Raw genomic sequence first — 25,427 nt, 5'->3', positions numbered from 1 at the left:
CACAGCACAGATGCTTAACATAGGCACAAACTAATCAAATGTAAGAAATAATTGCACATTGTGCACACACGGCAGCAATTTAATTGCAATAAAACATGCACTTTGCACTCTGGAGCTCTGCACTGATCACGGATGGGACAAACTGTGCAGTACTGCACTGCTCCAACTCATCCTTCGCTGCACAGATACATGTGCACACTGTAACACTTATGCTGTATGTTGTTCTTCTGCTATTCGCTTAAGCATTTGGTGGATACAGCACTTCGTTACATTTTTGCATTGTATCATTGTGTAATGTATGTATGGGAATTATGTATCGCACATATTTTTAAATTTAGTACAAACATATAACAGACAGAAGCACATCTGAAATTTAAAAAACAACAAATCACCACAAAAATTATCTAATGGGGAAGCAGTTCTCTCTCAATGCTGATCAACAGAGTGGGCGGAAAAGAGGAAAGCAAGAACAACAGGAAGAAAATTAAACATAGATAGTTCTGATAAAGAGACAAAAACAAGAAATTGTTGGAGGTGGGAATGAGGGAAAGATTCAGGACACATGGGGGGGAGGGCACACAAAATTAAAGAAGTCTGCCAAAGCAAACATTGTAGCTCAATAACACATGGGGGCAAAATCAGAGGACTTTCCCAAACACACACACACACACACACACACACACACACACACACACACACACACACACACACACACACACACACACACACACACACACACACACACACACACACACACACACACACACACACACACACTACAACATGTACACAGGATCACAAAGAAACAAAACACCCACACCACACAAATGTGCCACATGCTACAAACAGTGACAATGCACACCAAGTCTGTGTCATTTTAATTGGTTTCTAAGGGCTAGCTGTAATGCTCTTCCTGTCCCCTAGGAGAAGGCAGGCAGAAGATGATGGATGACAGAGGGCCAGGCAGCAACCAAGGCCAGTACTAGGACACTGCTGCACCACACTGGGAGACTGTGTGTGTGTGTGTGTGTGAGAGTGTATGTGTGTGAGAGAGAGAGAGTGAGTGAGAGAGAGAGAGAGATACCACATGAGTTTGTCATTGTAAACTGCAGCTTATTTCAACTTTGAATCTCTTAGAATGTGTTTATATGATAAAGTTGTTTCTGGGAATACGTGCTGGTGTTGCACATGTACACAACATGTGAGTTAATAGTTGTGAATGATGCATTAATTAGTCTTCGTACACAACTACAACCGAAGAGACAAAGTGTGGCAAAGGAAAAGTTGCGCTTTAAAAGCCAAATAACCAAATTTTGTCAAACACAGGTCATATAAAGCCTCAAATATCAAATGCTCTGTTTGAAACGGTGCAAAGGCCCCACAGTTATGACCGCAATGATTCCCACCTGCACAGTATTGAGCAATGACAAATGGGCAACAGCATACTGGGAAACTGCACTGAACAGATTTAACAACTGCTGCTCTGAAAGCTCTGGGTAAAGGTGTAGAAGTGTGTGAATTTTCTGTATGTGTGTGTGTTTATGTTTGCACTCTCTCCAGTGGTGTTTCCATCCTAGTTAATGACACGTTTTTCTGTCCAAATGAAATTAGCAGCTAATCCGTGAGCTAATGGCCACGCACACACACACACACACACACACACACACACAGCAGCTAGCTTTCTGAAACATGAATAAAGCAGGCAGAGGAATGAAAGGAAGAAAAGGGGGATTTGACAAAATGGACGGTAAGAAGTTTAATATTCAATTTGTGTGGTTGATGTCATGCACTGGGATCACTGGTGAATGAAGTGGCAGAGGAGAAAAAGAGGCTTTCTTTTGTTGCCTGCGGATGTTCTTTTGGCATTAAATGCCACGCGTCAAATGTCAAAGGTGGAGAGGAGAGGTGAGACCGGCAGTGTGGTGATGTGATGATAATCTCTCTTCTTTCACTCTTTGGTCTTCTGTCTTTTCAAACTAGTAGAATGCCCCCCCCCCCCCCCTCCTTTTCTGAAGCTCTTCTAACGCCTGGTTTTTGACTCCCACCAACATTTTGCCCCAAGGCAAGGATTTGCATGCACAGACGCACAGTGACACACATGGTCACCCCTTTATACACACACCCATTCCTGTCTTTCACAGATACATGCACACACCACCCAAACAACCGCAGCATGCTTGTTTCAAAGGGCTAACTGAAGCAAGCGACGAGAGAGGGAGCATTAGCTAACAGATTTATCTGTGTGCTTGTGCCCCAATTATCCAACATCTCCATTACGTATTCAGACAGATGAAAGTGTGTCATAGGAAATGTACTGAGGGCTCCAGCCATACAAGCCTGCATCAGTAAAATGGGCGCCATGCATATATTTCACACTCATTTAAATGGAATGAAATGGCACTGTGTGACCAATACAATACTCCATCTTGTTGGAGACACCATTAGATCTGGGGGTGGGGGTGGGAGTACTAGAAAAAGTGAAACAAAAACTAAACATGAAATGCATCATACATCAGTGGGAACAAACATTTTGTGCTGACACACCTGAATTAACCAAACCGGTCAACTTAACCCTTCTGTTATGTTCCTGGTCAAACTGACCCATTTTGAAGTTTGAAGATCTAGGAAAAATAGTTAAAAGTATTTTTCAGTATAAAACTTCTTCTGCTTGCCTTAAAAAACAACTACAAAAGTCCACTTACTTATCTACCCTTGAAGGGAATTATTTTCCTCCACACACACATCTAAATATGATGCACTACCAATGTGTGAAGCTTCATTGAAATCCATGAAGCAGCTTAGGATGAGTTGCACATTCAAAGTCAATATCATACAATATGATACATCAATTAAACACAAAAGCCCAATAATCTGCCAGTGAACACATCATAATGGAATGATTTTTTCTCTTCATGCACACCTTCATATGATGTGCTACCACTATGTGAAGTTACCAAACAGTTTAGAAGTTATGTTTCCAAAACTCAAAGACAGAAACAAAATTTTTGTTCGAGGGGGACCTGATGATAGGAAAATAAATGAAAGACTGAAAGGTGGACAAACAAACAACAACAACAACAAAAAAGACAAAACCACGAAGCTTTTGTAGCGACACGTCTCACACAGCAGTATGTGGCCTTCAAACTGAGCACTGTGTGTACTTGTCTGTGTGTCAGTCTTCATAGTGAACTGCATGGACAGTGACTAAGATCACAGTCAGATGAAGACCACTGCCATGGTTACTGGTGGCAACAGATGGATACGCCATAGTGTTTAGACTCCTTATCACTCTCTCTCTCTCTCTCTCTCTCTCTCACACACACACACACACACACACACACACACACACACACACACACACACACACACACACACACACACACACACACACACACACACACACACAGAATAAGCGTGCGGCCAACACTGCTGCAACATGGTGAGACAAAATTAGCACGACCCACTAACAATCCCTGGTTCTTTGTCTTTCTCCCTTGCAGACACAGTCCAGACACCAGCCCCTCCACCTCCTCCAGTGTGTATGTGGGTACAGCCGAGCAAATCATCTCTCATCACGTCAGTGTGCTCAGTCTTCATGTGTGCAAACTGCCTCCTCCTGGTCAGCCCATCTGTGTTGTGGTTGCAGTCATGGTGATGCGTCAAACTTCCCTATCCTCCCTACCGTCTTCACACCTATGATGTACCCTTCACACACTGAGGCCAAATAATGACACGAAATGGGAAGGGCTTTCTAAACTCATCCTTCAGACAACTAAGTTTTACCAATAGCTGACAATGGTTAGTTTGTATAGCAGAACTACGTATTTATTCTTCTATGAGACAAACAAGATACTTTTACAAAGGCAACTTTAATTAAACTTATGCCATTCTGACCTCAGCCTTTATATAAATCTGATTTATTAGCCATTTCAAAAGATGACTTGCATGAATACACCAACCAAGTGGCAGCAGAAGTGTGTCCTGAATGTTAATGATTGTCAGTATTATTCATACCTCACGTAGGGTTTAGCAGCTAAAAACAATACGGGCTTCATGTTGATCAGCCTGCCTTGGTGATTGCCAATCAGGATCCAAGGCTGTTTCATAGTATGATAGATACCTTGACATGTGTCCAGATCTTCCTTGACCAAAGAAATAAATAGTCTGTTTCTATGCCCTTTGCTCTGAGTAAAGAGAAGCTGCCGATTCGGGATTAGTAAGCAAGACTGCAAATAGGGATTTCTGTTACATTAGTCACAGAAGACTAAAATGAGACATTGTAGGCCAAAAGTGACCTTCTGGCATATGACTTTCCCAAACACAGCCAAAGCATCGCAGGGCTTTTGGAATGGATAACATTAAAACGTAAACATATGTAAATACTCAACTTGTATACAAAAAAAAACAAAAACAAAAAAACAATATGACTACATCAAAGTAAAATTACTCTTAATAATACATTTTTGCTTCAGCATATAAAGAACAGAATACAACAGCCTCAAGCGAGGTGAATCATAGTATATACAGTATATGCTAACGGTCAAATGCAAAGCTTATGTAAATGAGGGCAAGAGAGCGAGAAAGAGAAATAAGGATAATACAGCTTTGTAAGCTTTTTATTTCAGACTGTAATGAATTTGTCATTCATTGCAGGGTGGTTGTAAATACAAGTGTCATGTCACACAATGAATGCTTTCATTTCAGTCTGGCTCTAAGAGGCAGCTTTGTATGTTCGTATTCTGTGCATTACTTTATTATCTTTACCTTTGTAATCTTGGGGTGTGCACAGCGGCTGTTTCCGGTGGTGGCATGCATCCAAGTGCTCTCTGGAGGAGTACACTCCTGTCTGAGTGAACACTTCTTCTCCTGTACGCACCAGCCACACTCAAACCTGGGGTTTGCCTTCAGACACATCCCGCAGCTGTCCCGCAGAGCATAGCACTTATACAGGTGTGCTGTTAAGAGCCAGACACAAACAGCAGGTTGGATAGGAGATCAACTGAAGCATGGAGGAATTAACAACTTATGGAGAACAACACTGAGGAACGGTAGAATTACCTCAACATCAATACAGTTTGGGTTTAATTATTGCAACACATGTCAAATGAATAAATATCATGAAGAGGTGAAGAGAACACTTTGAAAATAAACACTAAACCAATTGTCCTCTAGTGAACAAGAAAATAAATGTCTAAATGCTAAGTTAACATATTCTTGTCCAAAGGCTGCAGAAATGTTACAGAGAAGTCTGGCATCTCTCTGGTACTTCATGGCCAAATCCCAGAGGTTGTGGCGGAGCTCTGTATGAATTACCGACTGCCAGACAACTTTCCCATGTATATCTGGAGTTGAGTCAAAAGGACATTCGGTGTAAAACCTGTGCCAAAAGTCAACATGTGGCTCCAAGTAGGAACTGTTGTGGAAACCTGAGTAGTAACAGCAGTAACCAGGGGGGTAAATAAACAAGAAATGAGTAAAAAGAAAAAGAGAAAAAAAAAATTTAACTACACCAGCATATCAGTATTTACAAGAAGACAAGAGGGCATGACTTTCACACTGCCAGACGGCTATCAACCTACCATCCCTGGTTCTCAAGACCAGGCACCTAAGTGGCACTACGCTACTCTTTTCTACTCTACTATTTTACTCTTCCTTTTCAGATATTTAGATATACCTTTGTATACTGGCATAGTTCCACCTTAGAATTGGAATATAATATATAAGATATACCTTACTGAATTTTCATGATTGAAAAATAACGATGGGGTCAAGAAAAAAAAGTGACGTAAGTAAGACAACAGGAAGGATCCACATCCTATAACAGACTGCTACAATGCAGATAATTAATTCTGCTACATGATAGTGCAGATAACAGGGGTTATTTACATGGGAATCTTTCAAATGGTGAAACAAGTCCCAAATTAGGCACGAATACTCCTTTGACCAGAGGTCTTCAATTCATTCCAGAAATGGCAAATAGGTTGCAGGTTTCCTTTGCAACCACCCACCCTGCTCAAAGTGGCATTAATCAGTGAAATCACCTGGTGGAGTGGGTGGTTTCTTTGAAGTTACTCATTGCGGAATGATATGTCTTCCATCTTTACTTGGCAAAGAGCGGCAGCAAATCCCGCAACACACACAGACATGGAGCGGAGGACATTATCATTATTATTTTCATGAGGGACAGTAGCTTTAGTTTACGAACCAGAGAAGCGGTGGATATTAATGTTCCAGTCCACTGCAGAGATCCGCGTGCTTGGCTGCCCCACAAAAAAGGCATGACGAACAAATAAAAAAACTGTCCGTGTGAACCCGTGGACGATTCTCGCAGAATTGCGCAGCAAGAAGATACGAACGTAGCTGATAGTACGATAGAAGAACTGCTGGCACAAACACATGACAGCTGGACTGGATGTTGTGTTTCTTCTTGTGTAGTTGATGAAAACGAGGAGGGGGTTTTTGTTTATTTTTTATTTCTTGCAAAACATTTTCTTCTCGGTTTTTATTCGTCAACAATAACAGTTTTATTTTTAAAACATTGGTGCCGTCTCATCATCGTCTCGTCTTAGTCATGGGAAAAAGGGTTGTTGACGAACATATTTCGTCTCTTTTCGTCTGACGAAATTAACACTACATGGAACACACTGGAGCTGCTCGCACTGTGTTCCTGCTTGAAAGGCACCGTCGCGTACACGAACCGTTACACCTGGGATTGTGCATGCACGCATGCGCGCGCACACACACACACACACACACACAGTCCTGGTCTGCATGATTGGCAACTCTGATTTTTAAACAGAGATTATATGTAAAGAAATAAATGCAAATGGAGCAATTTATTATTTTATAATAAAAAAAATGCTCAAAGGTCCTGAGCAATAACAAAAACACTTTTTCATGTCATGAAATAAAATGTAAATTTGACAGTTATTGGCACACTGATTAAATTAAAGTCAGAGGATGGATACATGGACATTTCCAAATTAATGAATAAGAACTGGAATTCACTGACAATCATTAACTCACTGAGTGCCAGCCATTTTCAAAGTTCAGAACATCCCAGTGCCAGGATTTTTCAGCATTTGAGTGTTTTTTCAAGACCCATAGAAAACTGAGTTGTATGTCCATGTCAACAACAAACATACCAAAAGAAACTTCAGACTTTCCTTTATCATCAGAAAAAAAACAAAAAAAAAACCATTTGTTTGTACCTCTTTCCATTCTTTAGTAATTGTCTGCAGAACATAGGTGGGTATCACTAAAAATGCTGATTTCTGACAAAAAACTGAGAAAATTGGCTTTTTGTGACAAGCAACATTTCAAGGAGAAAATGTCTTTGATTATAATTGTTTTTGCTTCAGTGACATCTCAAACATTATGTAAAGTGATCCTATTGTATAATGCACCAAAAAAAAAAAAAAAAAAAAAACATCAGGGGAGGGACTCCGTCTGTCTCTTCTCTCAGTGGCACGTCTTTTCCCTCTGGCTCCCACGTATCAGACCTTTTTATTTTTTCAAAAACCTGATGGATTTGAATCATGTGTGCTTGCATGAGCCTGTCGACTGCGTCATTTGCTTGTAAGCAGCCTTTGTGTGAGGTGTGTGTCGTGCGCTCGGCGTTTTTTCATTCCAAGGAAAAAGATGGAATGACTAGAGTAGCGCGCCTGCATCACAATTTGACAGACACTGGGTGACAGCCAGGTGGAAACCATTCGGATTAGGAGCGGTACAACCGTAAGACGTCCGCACAACGGTGGAAAGCGAGCCGCGCTCCGGTCCACACTCACACTGCTACCACCCACAGAATGGGTTCCCTTGTGATTACAACTCTAATTTTTTTACACAAGCTAGATCAGCTGATTACCCCACCCCATAAAAAATGTAATTGGCGCGATAACGCGTCTTTGGCGCTGAGCGTTACTATCTGAAAAGATGCGTTTAAGCGTCAGTGGCACTCAATGAGTTAAGAAATACAAACAGTATGATACTGTAAAGTACATCTGTCTGGAGAAGACAGTTCTCAAAAACTGAGTAACCATTCAAGAACGAGACTATTGATGGAAGCCACCAAGACAACATGACAATGAAGATGAAGGCTTCTGTGGCTGTAACTGGAGAAACTTGGCACAATCAAACTTGTATGTGTTGCATCACTAGTTACACAGCATCATGCTGGAGTGAGGCAAAAAATGGTTTTCTTAAAACGCCGAAGGCAAATTTCATCTACAGTTTGCTAGGAGGCATATGAGAGACTTGAGCCGAGATCTGAGTTGTTGTCTCATAGGAAAGTGTCCATCTTGCACGGTCACTCAGTTGTTGAGAACTGCCTACTCTACATAGACTGACCACATAATGTTTGTATTTCATAGCGAATGACGCAAATAATGTGGAAAAGATCATGTATCCATCCTTTGACTTGTTTAAAGAAAACATGATTTGCTGTAAATTCTTCAGTGTATCAATAAGAGTGCCACAAGCATATTTAATGTCTGTGTTTTTTAATTTCACTGTATGAGGGAGTTTTAAGTTCACTAATTTTACACATTATTCACAACTGTAAGTTGTGCTTGTCAGGAGAAATTCTGTCCTGGCAAACTTTTGTAACTTAAAACTCAAGAACCACAAAACTCAAAATCAAAATGTTTAAGCGTTAATACTGGGAGGTCAAAGCTCTGCATGCCGAAACAAGAAAAAAAGAAACAAAAAGAAAAAAAAAATCATGTATTTCTCACATTTATAGTAAGTCCCTTCAGCTGCTCCCTTGTTTTCACTCGGAGTCGCCATAGCAGATCTGAGGTGGATCTGCATATTGATTTGGCACAAATTATACATTTAGTGCCCTTCCTGACGCAACTCCACAATTACACATAGCAAGGGTGGGGTTTGAACTGGGAACTTTCCGCACTGAAATCAAGTGCACTATCAAGCACCTTTTTTTTTAAACTGAATTTTGGGTTTAAAGTAGGAAATGTATCAGAAACCCTGAAATGCTCACATCAACCGCAAGATGGTGACAGAAGCTGCTCAAGTGTGTGGCGAGGTATTGACTGTTCTTTTAAGAAGTTAAGGTTTGGCGAAAATAAGATTGGCTGACAGACAAATGGCAACTTACAACTGTATCCTTTGCCCTTACGAGGAACTTACTTATTATTAAACAGACTGAAAAAATAAAATTGTTTCAATTGTGTTTATTTCTGGACACACTGTAAATTCTCTATAGAATTCAGGGGACAAGGACTGTATATGTTATTTTTTTATTCTCTATATGTTATGTATGGCATATTCACATCCTTTCATATAATAAGAAATAAGCAGCAAACCTTTGAGTCAGGATACATGGGAAATTTCAACACATTGTTTTGTGCCAATTGGGGATCTGTATAAAAAAAAAACTTGAACCAGTTCCATATCAGTCAGAGCTGAAATATTGATTAGGGTCATGACAAATGATGCTTCTACTGAACCTTTGGCTACAAAATGGGGAAAAAAGACCACATTTGCAAAGTAGTAATAAGTTATTACCTATACATAATTAATTTAATTCCTTTAAGCCTTTAAGCCATGAAATTCTCATTTGTAGCTATTCACAAATGATCATTTAAACTGTGTGATGTAAACAACAGTCAGCTGATGAATGTTGATTATAATATGATTTTCCACATAGGCCAATCCTATCCTAATCCTACTGGTGTTATTTTTTGCACTTCTGCCTATTTGCCTTTACTTCCCATAATGGGATAAAACAGATGTATAGAGGGGCAGATAATTAAATGATTCAGACATTAAAGAGACAAATATGATAAAAGGAATTGTAATTTTTGGAATTAACTATTTGGGTACTGCCTTGAACTATATTATCGGGCTGCCTGTTCTTTGCTATTTTGTTCAAAGTGTTGTCGTAGGAAGGAGCATCTTCACAACCTAATTATTAGGACAGGAAGACTTGCCTTAAGTTAACTATATTTTTATTTAATTTATTTGTTCTGATATTAGTTAAGGGTGAATATGCAGTGTGCAAGTGAAGCCAAGACTGCATCAGTTTGAATAAAAATACTTTTAACATCTCTATTGCTATTTTTGTAATGAAAATATGGAGAAATGGATTGATAAGAGTATCAATAAGTATCAGCAACTATAAGGAGTATTGGTCTTGAAACAGGTGTAGATAAAATCTTTACGATAACCATCTGCTGTGTCAATGATGGCTTCAGTGCCTTTAAATATCAACAGGTAACAAACACAAAATTGTATAAAAGTCCATATGAACACATCATCCACACCCTTTACTGCACACACAAGTAGTGATGCTCCTTTACATCGCAGTAGTAGAATTGTGTTATAACCCCCTGGTGTGCTGCAGAGGCCACAATAATTATAGCGACAGCACTATAAAGACAGTCTTACTGTAATTATATCCAGCAGACATGATCTCATTGTCTCCTTCCACAATGGATCAGAGAATATCTGTATGTACTTAATCATTACCCACATGGTTCTTTGTGTGGAAGGAAAGGCGTAGTTACACACAATACAAAGCAAACAGAATAGCCATTGTACACTGTACACACAATATTACAAGCACAAGCAGTTTTGAAAGTGGATATAAATTTTATACACATTATTAATAATACTTGTCATCACAACCATGAAAACGATAACCTTACACAAATTGCAAAATATTTAGAGGGTAAAAACAGCCCCAAAGTATAGCCACAGTGGAGATGAAAAAAAGATCTTAAACAACTCTTATTACTCAGCTTTTTAAGCAGTGTGAATTGTGGATATGAATGCAGCACAGCTTTTTTTTTTTAAAGTTGAGGTATCGTGCTAGATTTTGGAATGTTTTTTCAGTCCATTTCTTTTACCCTCACTAGTCAGTGAGTTCTTCAACTGATATTTGTTCTGACAACTCTAAATCAATGATTTACACACTTTAGTAATGTTGATTTAATAATAACTCATTATTTAGTTCACCTTACTGGCATATCAAAGTGCAAAATCCCATGCAAAATTCTGCCTGAAGAGGCCGTGGGCCAATGCATGAGCACAGCCAATATTCTGTTCCTCAGAATACCCATTTCAATAAAATGTCATATTTAATCACAAATAAAAAAGAAATCACAAATATGCCACTCATTTTTGTTCTGTACATATCCTTTTCTCATTCATTAAATGCATTCCTTGTCAACTGCCGTCAGGAGTCTGTCAGAAATTTGTGTGCATGCTCAAAACTTTGAGCACACATCAGACAGGGAACATTCACGATGGTTGCATGTTTGGTTCATTCTGTAGCTTGCCAGTGGATGCCCAGTCAATGTTAAGCCTTTGTCTCCTCCAGGTTGGACTATTGTAACGCACTCCTCATCGGGATCCCTGGCAGGAGCACTCAAAAGCTCCAGTATGTCCAGAACAGCGCTGCCAGGGTCCTGATGAGGGTGCGGAAACACGAGCACATCACCCCCATCCTTCACACCCTCCACTGGCTTCCTATTCACTTCCGTATAGAGTACAAGATCCTTCTGCACACCCACCACTGTCTCCATGGTGATGCCCCCACCTACCTCACTGACCTCCTCACTCCACATACCTCTGGCAGAACCCGGGCAGGCCAACAGCACGTCTGCTCCCGCCCAGGACACGGCTCAAGACCATGGGGGACCGGGCCTTCGAGGCTGCTGCTCCCCGCCTGTGGAATGCCCTCCCAGACCACCTCAGGGCCCCACAGATGGTGGATGCTTTTAAGAAAGATTTAGAAAAGCTTACAGCTAGTTTTTAACTAGCTTTTATAACTAGTTTTTTAATTAGTTTTTTAACTAGTTTTTTTTGCCAGCTTGCACTCGGCCGAGACGGATGCATTTCTTCTCTCTCCCTCCTTATCTTTTCCTGCTTCTGTGGCGTGTTGTCTGTGAGGCTCCAGTTTTGCTCTTCTGGAAAACAACAAAAATGGATTTCTTAAAGTGGTCTCTGAACGCAATTGACACTATTTTTTCCACAAGACATTCGGGGGCGGAGGACCCGAACTGTCCTGCCGGGACGCATGTGATGGGTTACGTGATGGACTCGTGGAGGAGATGGCAGGTCATGTGCTTTTACACGCTATCTGTGGAGGATGTCGAAGATGTGTATATATTTGGCTTGGTGGTGACCGGCTTTCTGCTGTGTGGAGCGGGCATGGCGCTGGTTTACCGGAAAATTAAGAAGGTGGAAGCAGCAATAATTGGGCCGTCCAGGCTGCCCCATATGATTGATTCGATTGGGAAGGCACTGACTGCGCAGTCGGTGGGTGTTAACCGCACACTGGAAACCATCTCTGGCAGGATTGCAGCTCTGGAAAACCGCTTTGACCGTCAGTAATGACCACATCCTAAATTCAGATGTATTAGCCACTCTGTTCTCAGAACTGTGGAATCTTTCAGGCGTCTGCTAATCTGGATATTAATTTGGCTTCCCCAAACACAGCTGCACTTCAAGGCCGCTACGATAAAAAACCTCCTCAAGAAGATCAACACTTAAGCCTCGCTCCCTGGTCATCCCCCTCCCCTCAGTTTCTCCAGCTCTGACGTTGACTGTGGACTGCTCAGGGCTGAGCCCCTTCCCCTTCCAGGATTGTCGGACAAGGCCGTTGATGGCGCCTAATAGGCTGCCTCCGGAGTGTTCTGATAAACTGGACTTTCAAATCTCGGGTGTCGTCCCGCGTCTTTGAGGGTTTTTTTCTCTTCCTTACCTCGTGTGTGCTTTTTATATGTGTTTAAGTACCGGGCCGGCTTATGTGTGTTGTGTGTTATGTGTGTGTCGTTTGTTATGGGTCGGTCTTGGTTTGGTCAGCCCTGCTGTTGACCAAGGCAGGGATGTACATCTGGAGCTGGTCCCCGGGTGCCTAATGGCGACTTCTGCTCCTAACTGGCAATTAGGATGGGTTAAATGCAGTAGACACAATTCATTGTGCAGGGAACATGTTCCTTTGTGCATATGACAATAAAATTCTTTTGAATCCTTGAATCCTTGAACTAATGTATGTATGATGTATTGTAATTTTATCCTATCTTATCTTTTATTGCTGTTTTATGTGCACTTTGAGATTTGCATTCAAATATAAAGTGCGGTACAAATAAAATTTATTATTATTATTATTAAACTGCTTTCTCATGACTAGCAGCCAATGCTGTCATTCCGCACACGCAAATTACGCAGTGCGCGTTGGGCACCAAAAAAGGCCAAGCTTGTGAAAAATCATCTTAATAGGCTACTCGTAATGAAAAATCTCAAATTTGTGTAAAGAATGTTAATAGGTATAAGCAAAAGTAATCAGAGGAGGAGGCACGCAGGCAGGAAGCGGTATGGGCAGCCTCTGTGCGTGTGTCACCACCTGCGTCATAGCAGACAGCTTTCCACTGACGGAAATAGTGCAGCAGATAACAGAATATTTACAGAGGAATCCTTCAAATCTGGAAAGAAGCACCGGAGTTGGCACAAATACTCCTTAGACATTACTCTTTTGAAAAAACTGAGTAGCCACTTGAATTTTCAGTAGGCGGCCAGGTAGGGGTCAATTGAAGAATTACACAGGGGTCAAAATTTAAAAATGTTTCAATCATATTGAAAGCTATACCACATTATTTGTCTGATCACAATGATACCAAAAAGGTATAGTTTGGACTATCTATGACTGAATGTTATGGAGTTATGGGGTAAAAACAGCAAGAATGGTAACAAAGGTCAGCATTAGTTTGTAAAGGGGTCAGATGTTAAACTTGCTCTAAATATTGTAAAATGTGATGCAAATTATTGGTTGAGTTAATAGGGTTTTAAAAAGGAATAGTTCGCACTATGTGGCATGCTTAGTTATCATGTTACAGGGTAACATATGTCACATGTCATAGAATCCAATGGACATCGACATTGCTCTACCTTTACCTTGCAGACCAAGCATTCAACACAGTCAAAACTATTTCATTTATTAATCCTATTAGTTCAACCAATAATAAGCAACTTTAACTTCTAACCCCTGTACAAACTGAAACTGACCTTTGTCACCATTCTTCTTGTTTTTACCCCATAACTCCATAACATTCAGTCATAGATAGTCCAAACTATACCTTTTTGGTATTGTTGTGATCAGACAAATAATGTGGTATAGCTTTCAATATGATTGGAGCATTTTTAAATTTTGACCCCTGTGTAATTCTTCAATTGACCCCTACCTGGACACCTACTGAAAATTCAAGTGGCTACTCAGTTTTTCAAAAGAGTACTGTCTAAGGAGTATTTGTGACAACTTTGGTGCTTCATCCAGAAATGAACAATTGTTACAGTTATCTGCTCCACTAAAAAGGCTGCTTTGGCCCGCGCATCACAGTGCTGCGCTACAGACAAGAAGAGAGCCCCACACAGTGTGGGGCTCTCCTCTTGTCTTCTCCCAGCCTGGGAGAACCGCGCACACATACTGATTGATCGTGCAGGTAATGATCTGGACTGTGCACCGGAATCATTGTTGCCACACTGGAATGTTGACAGATTTTTTTTTTTTTTTTTTTTTTTTTTTTAAAGAAGAAACCTGCGCTTTTCTCATCTTTAACATTTCAGGAGAGCGAACATATAATGACTTGGAATATTAGTGAGGGTTTTTTCTGCTGTTTTTCATGTAAGAACTTGAATCTTCCAGATCCAGATTGTATGTTTTTTTAAGCCACTGCATCACTTTAAAAGTCTCTAGCGCGACATCACCCGGATCACTTTTGGAATCATGTTTTGTGGAATTAGGCTGAAAGATCCTTTGTTTACAGCCAGGGCTGGCACTTGATGCTTTAAATTTCACGTGCAATTAAATTCCCACTTATGCTCACTGATGTTAAATAAGCCTTAACTGCCGTGCAATTAATTTTATTTCAAAATCACGACTTAGATCCTGCTAAATGTTTTAGTTCTGTACGCCACGTTTAATGCTGCAGCTACTGACTCTTTTCATTATACCCTGATTTTTTTCAGAATTAATTTAGGGTGTAAAATGTCAAATATTTGTGAAAATTTACATTGACTTTATGTTTCCTTCATGAAATGGTCCAAAAATATAAAGAGAATTGAATTGACAATGATCTAAATGGGAGAAAAGCGCATGTCATGCTTGGCCCCGGCTCAGGGATTAGGTCTGGAGTTTCGGCTCTATGTCCTCTACGGTTTTCTGGTTTTAGTTTTCATATGTTTATACTTTCTCGTGTAAATCTCAGTTTGGTTCTGTTTATTGCTTTTTTGGTTTTGCACTTTCGTCACTGGTTCATTCTTTGGTTTTGTAGCTGGTTATTATATTCTTTCACTCTGGGTCCTTTAAGTTACTTTAGTTCTGTTTATCACATTTACTGTATAATGCTTAGCCACAGGTTTTTGTTATTATTTATCTTTGGTGTTGCTCATCAGATTATGTTCCATTTGTCGTTTATTGCATTATTCAGTAGTCACCGGTTTTGTTTTCTGTTCATCACTTATTCTCTGCTTAACCAATAGTTTGTTTTGCCATTTTTATTGAATTCACTTTTCTGTATCAGTCAGTAACAGTTCCAATCTAGTTTTAGTTATAATCATTAGTTTTCTTGTTTTCCCCTTTTTGACTTGTCACGTTAATTTTTAGGTTTGCCCCTTTTGTTTTGCTCACGATAATCATTTGTCTGTCTTGAACACGTCATGTTTCTCAGTTAGTTTTTCTGTCTGTCACTTCTCTTGCTTTGCACCGCATTGTTTTGCCCTCCTGCACTCTCTTGCCTTTCTTTCCTCTTCTTTGTTTACTAAACCACACCTCTTTCCAAACCCTTCCACACACCTGCTTCTCATCAGCCTGATTAGTTTGCTCCTTATTTAAACCCTCACAGTTCCACAGCTCACTGCCCGATTGTTTACTCATTTTATCACCTCTCGTTCTGTTTGCTCTTGCATATTTTTTGACCTTGCTTGTGTACGCCGACCTCCACCTCACCATTACCCTGAACTTAACCTGTTTTTGACTCTGCCTCTATTTTGCCTGTATTACTCCTCGACACCGCTTGTATGAACTTTGCCCATTTACGGACTACGACCCAGCCTGCACCATGTCTGATACCTCTGCCTGTATATCTGACTACCTGTGTACCGAAACTACTGCCTGGTTATACGATAAAGCCTTTTATTCATCAAAACCAACAATGCCTGAGAGACTGCATTGGTCTCCTACCAATTCCTGTGTAAAGCCACAACCAGTCCTGACAGCATAAAATCCTGTGTTAAAAGCTGAAACATGAAAAAAAGTTTAACCTTTTTTTTCTGAGAGGAGTTTAATTAATTAACTAGACTGTAGTTATTAATTACATTTTTAAACAATGGTGGTGGCATTTATTTATTTTAAATTTTATATTTATTTCTTGTCATGTTTGGTGCCATTGTTAATGCAAAATTATTTATTTGCAGGCGTTTTCAAAACATTAATAAATTATAATTAAGATAATAAGTCAATATTAATTTGATATTGAGTATTGAGAAGTTATTTTGGAAATAAAGAGTACTGCACCGACAAATTCTGAATTATTGTTCATTTCGGGAGGGCGGGGGGCACCACAAAGCATTTGTGCTTAGGGCACCCAAATGGCTAGCACCGGCCCTGCTGACAGCAAAACACTGTCACAACAGAATTCCGTTTGCAGTGGCAGACTGCAGGAGGTGATGTGAGACACGCTCATTTTTTCAATGACAATGACACACACAATAATTTACTTCACGGAAAGGTTTTACACAGCATTATATTAAAACATGAAACCATGGCTCTGATGGTAGCTTAAAGGGTTCCTACCAGTTTAAAACCAGATGACTCTCTGCACTTAAATAATTCATTTCTTGCTGTTTGTTTTTTCTCCTCAATGATAAAACATCCACTTGTCACAGGAGGTGGAATCTTCCCATCAACCTCTCACTGAAAATAATGAAACATCCAGTTTGTCCTATCCCAGTCACAGCCAAGCAATAGAATATCTGTGAGTTATCTGTTTATTTTCTGTTTGCATCCAAAAGCGCTGCACACCAGCAGTTCTTTCATTCAGCAGAACATGACATCTACAGAAAACTGACGCATTAGTCGATTTTTGCTACAAGACAATTTATTAACTGAATCTGTTCGCATCAGTTTACTTAATCCATCAAGGTGTGTGCTGCAACTCTCACAATGCAAAGTGACATCATTGTCAAGCAACTACTACCAACACACACACCCATGATGTTGTCACAGGGAAGACGTGGAAGAGACAAGAAAAACATTGTGAAAGCTCATTATTTTTTTGCTTTTTCCGATGTGTAGGGGTCAGAATTTTTTTTTTTTTTTAGAGTGGATGTTTAATAAACTTGAATAAAAAATAATTCAATTTCATGTGGGTGTTTAACCAACTTTCTTCACAAAGAGGGGTAAGGTGAGCTCATGCCTGGCCACAGGTGGTCCACTGAGTGGAAACAGTACATTTACAGTGTTTAACATTATTAAAACATTTTAATATAGTTCTGTCAGAACTGCATTTTCAACAGTAAAAAAGCTTTGACTATACAGTCTTGACGGATTTATTGGCCAAATAAGTGGTTAAAATAGATGTATGAATAATGATTTTTTTAAAATTGAATCTCAGTCCACCTGGTCCCACTGATGAGTAAGGAAATTTGCTGAGGAAAATGGGAAACAGAGGGCAATGAGAGGAATGATACAATTTATAACAACAAAATATTAAACCCTTTCAATTCATGGAGTAGCTCACATCGATTTTCTAATGTCATACTGGTTAAAAGCCACAGCTCTAACTCACCTTTAATGTTGTAGGGGTTGTCAATGACAAAGTTGCCGTTCCAAACCACAGACAAGTCCACTGGCAGGTCACTGATGTCATTTCCCTCATAGTTATACTGAAACATAAAATAGAAGCACCAAGATTATCACTTATACTCCCACTTTAATCTCTACAACAGGGTACTTCTACGGTGATGGAATTACAGTCAGAGAAAAATTTTTTAATCTTAAGTTCAGATATGGCCAGATCATGTCAGAGATCAGTTCTGGCTAACACAGAATAAAGAATTATGGATGGAGTCTTTCTGATGGGATGAGATACAACACACTCAAATTTTAACATTTCATTATCAATGGGGAAGAACCGTGTGTTCCCTAACAGTGGGGCCACCGTGTATGACACATAAAGCTACCGGCTATTATATCTAACGTGTGAAAAAATTTGTACGTGTATTCACGTAGCAGCTGTGTGTCTCTGTGTCTGCACTCCCATGCCTGCCGTTGTGCCTCTCTGGCCATAATGTTCCAGCTACTTCTGTCTTTTTGTGTGTGTGTGTGTGTGTGTGTGTGTGTGTGTGTACTTCACATAATTCAAAGCAAAGCTAACAAAGCAGATGAATCTTCAAAGAGCTTCAAAACTTTGAATCAATGCAACTGGAAGCTAACTTCAGCATCATCTAACTAAGCTACGGTAACTACAGTAGCTATCAATTGATAATGTTAGATACCAAAGTAACTTTAGGGAATTCACTGTCTTAGTAGACATCTGTACTTTAAGCCGTGAGCAGAACAGTGGTAGCTTTCTCATGCAAAGCACTCTTTTTTTTTTTTTTGATCAAATATTTTATTAAATCATATTATTTTGGAGGCAGAAAGAAAAAACATTGTAATAAGCCAAATCTAATACAATAGCCAATGGTAAATACGTATGTATCATCAATTATCAAAATATATATATACATAAAACAAAACAACACAACCCCCCCACCCCCACCCCAAAAAATAATCAAAAATTACCTTGCAACAAACACACACCCCTTACCACCCCACCCGCCCCAGGACCACTGAGTGATCTATACTCGCTCTTTCAATTGCTCAATTGCTAACAACCATAAAGCAATCTTAGACTCCATCACACCAATCACACGGGCAGTGGACACCTCTAGGTAGATGACATCAATGAATGTGAGAAACCAATTGGTCAGAGACAATTTATCTGGGCATTTCCATCTTGACGCAACCAGTTTTTTAGCCACTGTAAGCCCAGCCAGAATAAGTTTCTTTTTATGCAGAGGGGTACACATTTTGGATAAGTCATTTAACAGTAAAACAGGTATAGTTAGAGGAACATTCAAACCGAATATATCAGATAACTGGCGGGAGACCTTCTTCCAGAAAGACACTACAGGCGGACACCCCCAGAACATATGAATAAATGTACCACGCACACCAAGTGGACATAAGGTACAGCAAGAATCTGGTAAAACACCCATCATGTGCAACCTTCTGGGAGTCAGATAAGTTCTATGAGCAAAATTGAAATGAATTTGTTGGTGATCTGAATCATGTGAGGAGAGCTGTATATAATACCAAACCAAATCCCAGTCAAACTCGGTGAAGTTCTGGGATATCCCTTCTCCAAACAAAGTCCAGTGGAAGATTGGTATAAGAGGACTCAAGTAACTGACGATAGAACTGAGTGACAAAACCCCTTGACGTAACCTTATGCAAAGCACTCTTTGAAATCACTGGAGCACTCTTTGAAGCTTTGATTCAAAGCGAGTCTCGCAGGCTGAATTCAAAACAAGTACGGAGTAATGCTAAGCTACGAGTACAATGTCTAGCTACTGACTGATAATGTTAACTATCAAGGCCTCATTAGGTAATCCACTGTGTTACCAGACATCCAGACATCTGTGTGTCTCTGTGCTGCTAACTGGCTGGAAAACTTTATCAAGCGGTAAGTTTTAAAGCCTTGCCTCTTCATCCAGTAACTTAAGTGGCTGGTTTCATTTCATTTTGCACTTACAGCCATGAATACACACAAAAACCTTATTTATATGCTGCTGCCTATGTCACATGACCGCTCGTTATCATTTACACCAAGTAAATGACTCACAAAAGTCTACCACTCTGTATGAAATGATTATTTTGGCTTTCATATGAGTAACTATTTCCAAAATTGTCATCCTCATCAGGTCACTGTGACATTCCAAATAAGTCAAGTCATGAACATTTATTTGAAGAAGCAGTGAATTGATCAACCAAAGTGAGAGGCTGTAATCTGTTGTAGATTGTGTTTAATAAAACATGAACTTGGATACAGGGAAAAAAAAAATCTTTCCAGGCACAAATAGGAGCCGACATGGTTCAGTTCGTAGCTGGTGGTAATGTCATGCCCTGCAGTGTTCACAAAGTTGAAGGGCCATAAAAATGAATGATGAGAGGAAGGCTATATTGTGATTTTAACATGCTGCACAGCCACGCTGTCTGACAGAGTGCAAACTTGATTAAGAGATTGGAATCCTCATCACTGCGTGACTCATTCCATTCCAGTGATGAATGAAAAGCGTAATATATCTTCAACAATAATATTCTTGTGTAATTTCATTTTTGCATGCTGAACTAATAACAGCTGAAATGTAATTGACTCATTGTTGGCATAATCAGTTTTATGGCATTGCGTTAAATGAGACAACAAGCTTTAAAAGCAGTAATGTGATGACTGTGCACAAACTGATGGAAGAACACCGCAACAGCTCCTGTGAGACCCCTCCCAACCTGCAAACAAATGAATTACCAACGGCACGTATTCCCAACACATAATGTTCCGCTATCTTCAGAAGGCATTCCCCCGCCAAACCTCATGCATATGCCAGCCAGCCACAGATCAACGTTAAACACACAGAAGTCAAAAAAATTCTAATTTATTCACAGCCTGCTCAAGCTGAGAGACATTTTTCATTATTAACTGCTCAATTTATTTACCCTCTGTGATAGAACAGAAAGCAGATACTAGATAGCAATAGACGAGTGACTCTCAGTGTTGAGGCTCGTTTTGTAGGCTTGTTGCACTGATGCAAGGTGATAGCTGCTGAGGCTGGAGACAGGTCGTGTTAACCTAATGTCTCCGTCAGTCAAAGGGTGTCCACTTACACTCACTGCTGGTATGGTTACCCACTTCAATGGCCTCAGGGTGAGCGATAGCAGGGCCATTCTGCTCTAGTGAAGTGGTGATAAAATCCAATGTGAAAGCCCCAAGCCCGGGGCAGTACGGGCCTCACAGATTGAATCAAGCTACAACTTCACCGCAAAGTGATATAGCCCACTCAAAATACACAACTGTGAGTATTATCTTCACATCTGCAATAACAGTGAATTTAAATGTATTTGAAAGAGTGCCGGCAAATGTGCATGGAAAAGATAAGTAAAACGGGAGGACATGGCAATATCACAATGTGTGAAGGGTCAATTAATCCAATCTTTCCATTTGTGATTGGATGATTTACATTCAGCTGTCGCTGAAGGTAAAGATGTGAATATCTAAAAAAAGGAAAATAACTTTGTATCACACAAGAACCCCTTTTTCTGTTAACATTTTGTTTTAAGTTTCTGTATTTGCCAGTACTGTACCTTATTTTGTTCAAATGTAAGAGAGCAGCTGAAGGGACTTACTATTTATTGAAGAACTAAGTTTTATCGATGAATAATTTAATTTGGGAATTGGACTACAAAACATCTAAGACAACAACATTTTGCATGTGTAATGTTGCAGTTGCAGACATATGTTTAGAAATACCTCGGCAGAAAAAAAAATTCAAATAAATTTCCCCTACTGCACACACTTCATTTTAAGTGTTTTAAATCAGAATATCTACTTTATTACCATAAGAATAGTTTCAAAACAATAGGTACAACAAGGTAGCTACATTTCAGTTTTTAACCACTATACCAGATTGTCAGAGGCTCAACCATTTACATGCACCAACGTGACTGCCTAACTGAAGAACCAGTTCCTTCTTGTGTGTTATGGAGGCAAGCACAATTTTGGATCTCCAAAAGTCTGGTTCCTCCTCAGCAGTGATCAAAACAACATTCAAGACAGCTCATAAACTTGATTAAAACAAACAAACAAACAAACAAACAAAAAACTCAAAGAAACTACAGCTTAGACAAGTGTAATGTGATTTCAAATCATTCTATACTGCTTTGTAGTCTGTAGGCCCCTCTGTGCCTCACTCAGTCTGAGGTGTCGCTCCTTAATACAACCTGTTGCTAGTGAAAGTATTTTACTATTGCTTACAAGTGTTTTCATGTTGTTATGTGCATTGTCCATAACATTTTGGTGAGCGCTAACGTGGGGTCCTCATGTGATTTTGGGCCAGTGGTCTTGAGCCCAAGCACATCTATGCGTTAATCTGGCCCTGGCTGTGGTCAGTGATAGGATCTGATCATTTCTACACTTTAGTCACAGGTGTGATGCACCTTTTTTCTCTGTATTTTAAGAAATTCTATGAGCTTTGTGAGGAATTAATATGAATATTTTATTTGCGGTTTCATGCAAACCACTCAGTGGGTGAAAACTCTCAGCATCCACACCGACAGTCCCTATGTGCTCTGTTGTGTATGAACTCACCCACATAACAGCGCGTTAGTGAGCTTGTAATAAAAAAAATTTATAATAATATGTGCTATTTAATTGTTTGAATGACAACATTTAAGCAAACTGGTAAATCATTATTCTGCATTCTCTCAGCGGAAACACACAGAGTGCTTTACGAACAGAGAGAAAGCTCTCACCAAAGACAGTAATATTGTGCAAGCTCGTGTGTATGCCTTGACGGTCAGTTTTTGTTGTTTCCATGAAGCTGCTCCACACCACAAAATTAACTTAACGAAACAAGCCTGAAGTAACCCGTTTAAATGATTAATATGCCCGATGTTTACAATGAATGTGTTCCATGTCATCAAGCTGCTGCACACAGCGAGCACAAACCACAAAAAGGCTTTTACCATTCATTAAATAGGACAGAAATTTTAGTTTTTGCCAGTAGCACTGCCAGAATTTTAAAGATCTAAGAAAAAACAAAAAATTCTCCGCTATGGTGATTCACAGGCAAAGTTAGCTCACCAGGTCACACCATATTTGATGTGGAGAAAGCTAGGGAGATCCCTGACTGAGGAAGGAAGCTCAAAATTATGATCCAGGAATTGAATCACCTTTTCTTAAGATCCACCAGAACCTCAGTATCACAACTAAAAAATTCATAAAAGATTTAAACGCATCAGATGGCAATGTGACATTGTCCACCTTTAAGAGAGCACTATATCACCATGGACTGAAAGGCTGTTGACCAAGGAGGAAGCCATTTCTCTAAAATCAACATTAAAAACTAGACAAAAGTTTACAGTTGATCACCAGGACAAAAGCCAAGATTTTTTTTTTTTAAACATCAATTCTGGACTATTAGTCTCCTCCTCCTTGGTTTACAACCTATTAAGTCACGGTGATGGAGTGCTCTCTTAAAGGTGGACAATGTCACATCTGATATGTCCAACTCTTTCATCAATTACTTAGGTGTAATCCTGGGGGTCTAGTGGACCAGGAGAACAACTTTGTTTATTCCTGTTTATCATCTGAAAAAAGCAGCGATGAGACCCTGAGCCCACCAAACTGGAAATCCTCCTCCCCCCAACTACGCCTCGATATCCTCCATGAATATCACAAACAGGATACCGTACTGTAAACATGTAGTGCATTATTTTAAAATGACTGTATAAAGATACATGTAGAAGGGGAATCCTACTCAAAGTGGTCTTTTCTTGCCATTGGTGCTTGGTTGACTTGGGTGCGCCTTGTGGCCAAACCCACCGACATGGGACAAGTCAGGATAGCAATAGGACAAGTGGGTATCTCATTCTACTTGTCCAACAGGACAAGTCCCTGAAAAAACTTCATGTCTGGATAAGATACCAACATGGCCAAAAACTCAAGGCTCACTGGTTCTCACTCGTGTTTAGCAAAAAATTCAGAGCTACTCTGTAACTATTTGGAGTTACTGGCCAAACTTTTGTGGACCAACTCAAGTGACGATATTAACTTTATTCTTGCTCTGCTAATCACAGGGAATAAATTCATGTTGTAACTACAGTGAGGAAAATAAGTATTTGAACACCCTGCAATTTTGCAAGTTCTCCCACTTAGAAATCATGGAGGGGTCTGAAATTTTCATCTTAGGTGCATGTCCACTGTGAGAGAAATAATCTAAAAAAAAAATAAAAAATAAATCACAAATCCGGAAATCCGGAAATCACAATGTAAGATTTTTTTTTAATAATTTATTTGTATGTTACTGCTGCAAATAAGTATTTGAACACCTGTGAAAATCAAAGTTAATATTTGGTACAGTAGCCTTTGTTTGCATTTACAGAGGTCAAACGTTTCCTGTAGTTTTTAACCAGGTTTTCATACACTGCAGCAGGGATTTTGGTCCACTCCTCCATACAGATCTTCTCTAGATCTTTCAGGTTTAGAGTTTCAGCTCCCTCCAAAGATTTTCTATTGAGTTCAGGTCTGGAGACTGGCCAGGCCACTCCAGGACCTTGAAATGCTTCTTACGGAGCCCCCCCTTACTTAGTTGCCCTGGCTGTGTGTTTGGAGTCATTGTCATGCTGGAAGACCCAGCCATGACCCATCTTCAATGCTCTTACTGAGGGAAGGAGGTTGTTTGCCAAAATCTCGCAATACATGACCCCATCCATTCTCTCTTCAATATGGTACAGTCGTCCTGTCCCCTTTGCAGAAGAGCACCCCCAGAGTATGATGTTTCCACCCCCATACTTTCGGCTGGGATGGTTTTCTTGAGGTTGTTCTTATCCTCTAAACATGGTAAGTGGAGTTGATTCCAAAAAGCTCTATTCTGGTCTCATCTGACCACATGACCTTCTCCCATGCCTTCTCTGGATCATCCAGATGGTCACTGGTGAACTTCAAATGGACCTGGACATGTGCTGGCTTGAGCAGGGGGATCTTGCTGCCCTGCAGGATTTTAAACCATGACAGCATCATGTGTTACTAATGTAATCTTTGTGACTGTGGTCCCAGCTCTCTTCAGGTCATTGACCAGGTCCTCCTGTGTAGTTCTGAGCTTTCTCAGAATCATCCTTACCCCACAAAGTGAGATCTTGCATGGAATCCCAGACCGAGGGAGACTGACAGCCATCTTGTGTTTCTTCCACTTTCTAATAAATAATCATAACAGTTGTTGTCTTCTACCAAGCTGCTTGCCTGTTGTCCTGTAGTCCATCCCAGCCTCGTGCAGGTCTACAGTTTTGTCCCTGGTGTCCTTAGACAGCTCTTTGGTCTTGGCTGTGGTGGACAGGTTTGAGTGTGACTGATAGAGTGTGTGAACACGTGTCTTTTATACAGGTAACAAGTTCAAACAGGTGCAATTAATACAGGTAAAGAGTGCAGAATAAGAGGGCTTCTTAAAGAAAAATTAAAAGGTTTGTGTGCACCAGAATTCCTGCTGGTTGGTAGGGGTTCAAATACTTATTTGCAGCAGTAACATACAAATAAATTATTTAAAAAAAAAATCATACATTGTGATTTCCGTTTTTTTTTTAGATTACATCTCTCACA

The 25,427-nt window shown here is 39.9% G+C and overlaps 1 protein-coding gene across 1 annotated transcript in view; it reads right to left on the bottom strand.

Annotated features, from left to right (window-relative positions):
• Nucleotides 1–25,427, bottom strand: part of LOC117507223 (plexin-A1-like) — a 570,294-nt gene that overhangs the window by 115,614 nt on the left and 429,253 nt on the right. Inside the window, 2 exon segments of the mRNA XM_034167043.1 lie at nt 4,765–4,955; nt 17,805–17,901. Of these exon segments, the coding sequence (XP_034022934.1) occupies nt 4,765–4,955; nt 17,805–17,901 (288 nt within the window).

Source organism: Thalassophryne amazonica, chromosome 3 (genome assembly GCF_902500255.1).
Source record: "Thalassophryne amazonica chromosome 3, fThaAma1.1, whole genome shotgun sequence".
Classification (NCBI taxonomy): domain Eukaryota; kingdom Metazoa; phylum Chordata; class Actinopteri; order Batrachoidiformes; family Batrachoididae; genus Thalassophryne; species Thalassophryne amazonica.
Note: the sequence above shows the minus strand (reverse complement) of the source record. Positions and strands in the feature narration are given on the sequence as shown.